The sequence below is a fragment of the Gossypium raimondii genome, chromosome 13, assembly GCF_025698545.1.
Source record: "Gossypium raimondii isolate GPD5lz chromosome 13, ASM2569854v1, whole genome shotgun sequence".
In the NCBI taxonomy this organism is placed as follows: domain Eukaryota; kingdom Viridiplantae; phylum Streptophyta; class Magnoliopsida; order Malvales; family Malvaceae; genus Gossypium; species Gossypium raimondii.
This window is the reverse complement of record NC_068577.1, coordinates 49,720,981-49,724,162: the sequence shown is the minus strand read 5'-3', so window position 1 is coordinate 49,724,162 and position 3,182 is coordinate 49,720,981. Positions and strand designations below refer to the sequence as shown.

Here is a 3,182-nt window from a genome sequence, read left to right as displayed (position 1 = left end):
TCATAACCTAATAACTTTGTTACAAAAGAAATATTGCAAACTTAAACGTGACCAATTTTCTAATCAAGTAGCGTAACAATCAATTGACACTGGTCCAAACTATTTAAAAACTGCCTCAATAGTAACTATTATTCCAAAACAAAAATTTGACGGCTATTTCCATCATCATCAATCTTTATAAAAGTAAAATGGAAATATTTATCGAATATATATATAGAAAGAATGAAAATGTGTAATCAATGTTGATGTGTATTTAGACAATATATTGAAAATCCAACTAGTATTTAGCAATTTGATTATAATTAACTTTGATTCTTCACCATCTCAAAGATTTACAAATTCAAAGACAATTGCCAACAAAAAAAATGATCCTTCTTCGGTATATCAGTATATCAATAAAAGATGGAGATGAAACGAAAAGAAAATGATGAAAGGAAAGGAAAAAAGAACCCAAATTTGATAGGGTTGATTCATACACTTAATCTTAATGACTATATCAACATGTTGGGGTTTGAATCCTAACATTTACTGTTTCTATTTATTCCAAAATCTTGACCTCTAAGTGGATTCACTAATTATTCACCAACGAGTTGCACTCTCAGATATACTCAAAAGTTCCTCCAAATAATCAGCTCCCAAATCCTCTAACACAATGATATTTTCCACCTCCATACTTTCCTTCTCTTTCTTAATGATCTTCTTCTTCCCTGATCGTTTGCCCTTCATGGAGTACCTTTTCTTCATCGTCAAAACAGGTGAACAACCTTCTTCAAACCCATAGTTCATTTCTAGAAGTGACTTATAAACTTCATCCATTGGGAAATTAAGTATCGCCATTGAACCTCGCATTGCCAATGCAGCTTGATCATAGGCTAAAGCAGCAGCCTCAGCAGTATCAAAGGTTCCAAGCCAAACCCTCTCACCATTCCTCGTTGAATCCCTTATCTCAGCTGCATACTTTCCCCACGGCCTCTTCCTAACTCCTCTGTAAGAAACCTCTTTCGAGTTCACTTCATGTTCGTCTCGAGAAGTCCAATTGACAGATGCGGTATCAATGGAGTTCTCTGCAGGTGCTGGAGCTTGATTTAAAACTCCCAAAAGAAGCATTTCTTGGGAATCGTTTTCGTTGAAAGGAAGGGCTTGAGAAACATAAGAAGAAGATGATGATTCAGGTGAGAAATGGAGATTTGGGTAATGAAAGAATGAAGAATCCATGTCAGAAAATCAGGTAAGTTATATGTGTTATGACAAACGATTTTGTTCAATTATGTGGGATTGTTTCATTATTCATTTTGAAGATTAGGGTTATTTATAGTGAGATTGAACAAAGCTTCAAAGATAATCATTTGGTCGTTAATGGAATGGATGTTGTTGATGCACGTGGGAGTCAAAGGGACTGCTCGTGGGGCATGGCGGCCATGTCAGTTTAAAAAACTTAAATCTAACATCATCTTCATGACTTCAGCTATGTCTTCCCTATATAAACCCTATTAACCTACTCTATATCATAATGATATCTTAGAATCATATTTATTTACGTTACACTAATCAACATTAATTTGAGTTACAATTAACTTTTCCATACAACATGTTTCTTTTTCTAGTCTAAATAAACTTTTATTAAATGTAAAAGTTATAAGTAGTATAGTATATCTTGATATTATTATATTTCGAATTTATCATCATTTTTAAATATCTTTCACATATATATTTATAGTCTCATTTTAATTTCTTACTAAATTATACGTACATTTAAATATTTTTCATATATGTTTATAGTTTGATTGTTTAGTTTGTTAATAAATTATATATTATATATACATGTAAATATACTCAATTGCATCCGTATAAATATATTTATATGTAAATTTAAGTTTTAAGTTCAATAATTTAATCTAATAGCTTTTACTTTTGAATATAAATATAGAAAATTTAAAATGATTAAAATAAAAAATTAAAAATTAATTTAAAATATCAAAATTTGTACCAATCGGTATGGGTCGGTACTCACCAATACAAGCCGATAGTGATCGAAACAGACCGACACGCATCGAAATAGTTGAAACATACCGAAATGAAACAAAGGTTACTTAGTATTAATTTAAGACCAAGCTTTAACGTACCGATCAATACCAATACGATACCGACTACCATAATACTAACTAAAAGGTTGGTTTTACAAAAGTCAAAACCTAAATACAACATGAATTTTAATACTAATTTTTTTATTTTACAGAATTTTATAAACTGATACTTTATATTAGTATATAATATCACCCTTTTCTCAATTATCATTGATTTTCTATTAATTATTTTGAAATAACACAACAAAAAGAAAAGTTAAAAGGTGGTGGTTTAGTACATTATGATTATAGTAGTTTTCCAATTCAAAAGAGTCCATGTAAAAGTATTTATATGATGATTTGCCAATTGGTTAATTAGTCTATATATATGATCCTTTCAAAAAAAAAAAAACATAGCTTCTATATAATATTATGTTGATCAAATCTTAGATTGTTCATATATACACATGCATATCCATGTTTGTTTATACGAATTAGAAGTTAATATTGCAAGTGTGGGGCAGTGTGTCTGATTTTAGGCCATATCCAAAAACCTCCTCGCAACATGATTTATGCAACTTTTTTATTGCATATTTTTTTAAGCAAAAAAAGATGAAGGAACTCAAATCTATGTGAAAACAATAAAAATTAATATTTGGTCTTTTGGAAAGAGTTTTAAAAGGTTGCTATGGGTCTCTCTTTTATTAATATTTATTTTTCTAATATTTTACTATATTCTTATAAAAATTTTGTGGAGTTTAAAATTTCACAAAAAATTTTAAGATAAAAGAAACTTAAATCTATGTGAAAACAATAAAAATTAAGTATTTGGTCTTTTTTATTTTGGAAAGAGTTTTAAAAGGTTGTTATGTGTCTCTTTTTTTAATATTTATTTTTCTAATGTTTTACAATACTCTTATAGATTTATTTGTGGAGTTTAAAATTTCATCGATAGTATACTGAATATTATTTAATTCAAGAAATCATATTTAAATTATTAAAACATCAAAATAAAGATGTGATTAAGAGTGTGGTTGGTTGAGTGAAAAAATTGGAGGACGGAATTAGGGAGTGAAAAAGTGGAAAGAAAATAAATTTTGGGTGAGATTGGTAAAAAAT

The 3,182-nt window shown here is 28.8% G+C and overlaps 1 protein-coding gene across 1 annotated transcript; it reads right to left on the bottom strand.

Annotated features, from left to right (window-relative positions):
• Positions 1 to 579: 579 nt before the first annotated feature.
• LOC105782989 (ethylene-response factor C3) lies at positions 580 to 1,297 on the bottom strand. Its single transcript, XM_012608138.2, has one exon. It carries the CDS (start codon positions 1,213 to 1,215, stop codon positions 580 to 582), a length of 636 nt encoding a protein of 211 aa, XP_012463592.1. The 5' UTR covers positions 1,216 to 1,297.
• Between the last annotated feature and the right edge of the window lie 1,885 nt (positions 1,298 to 3,182).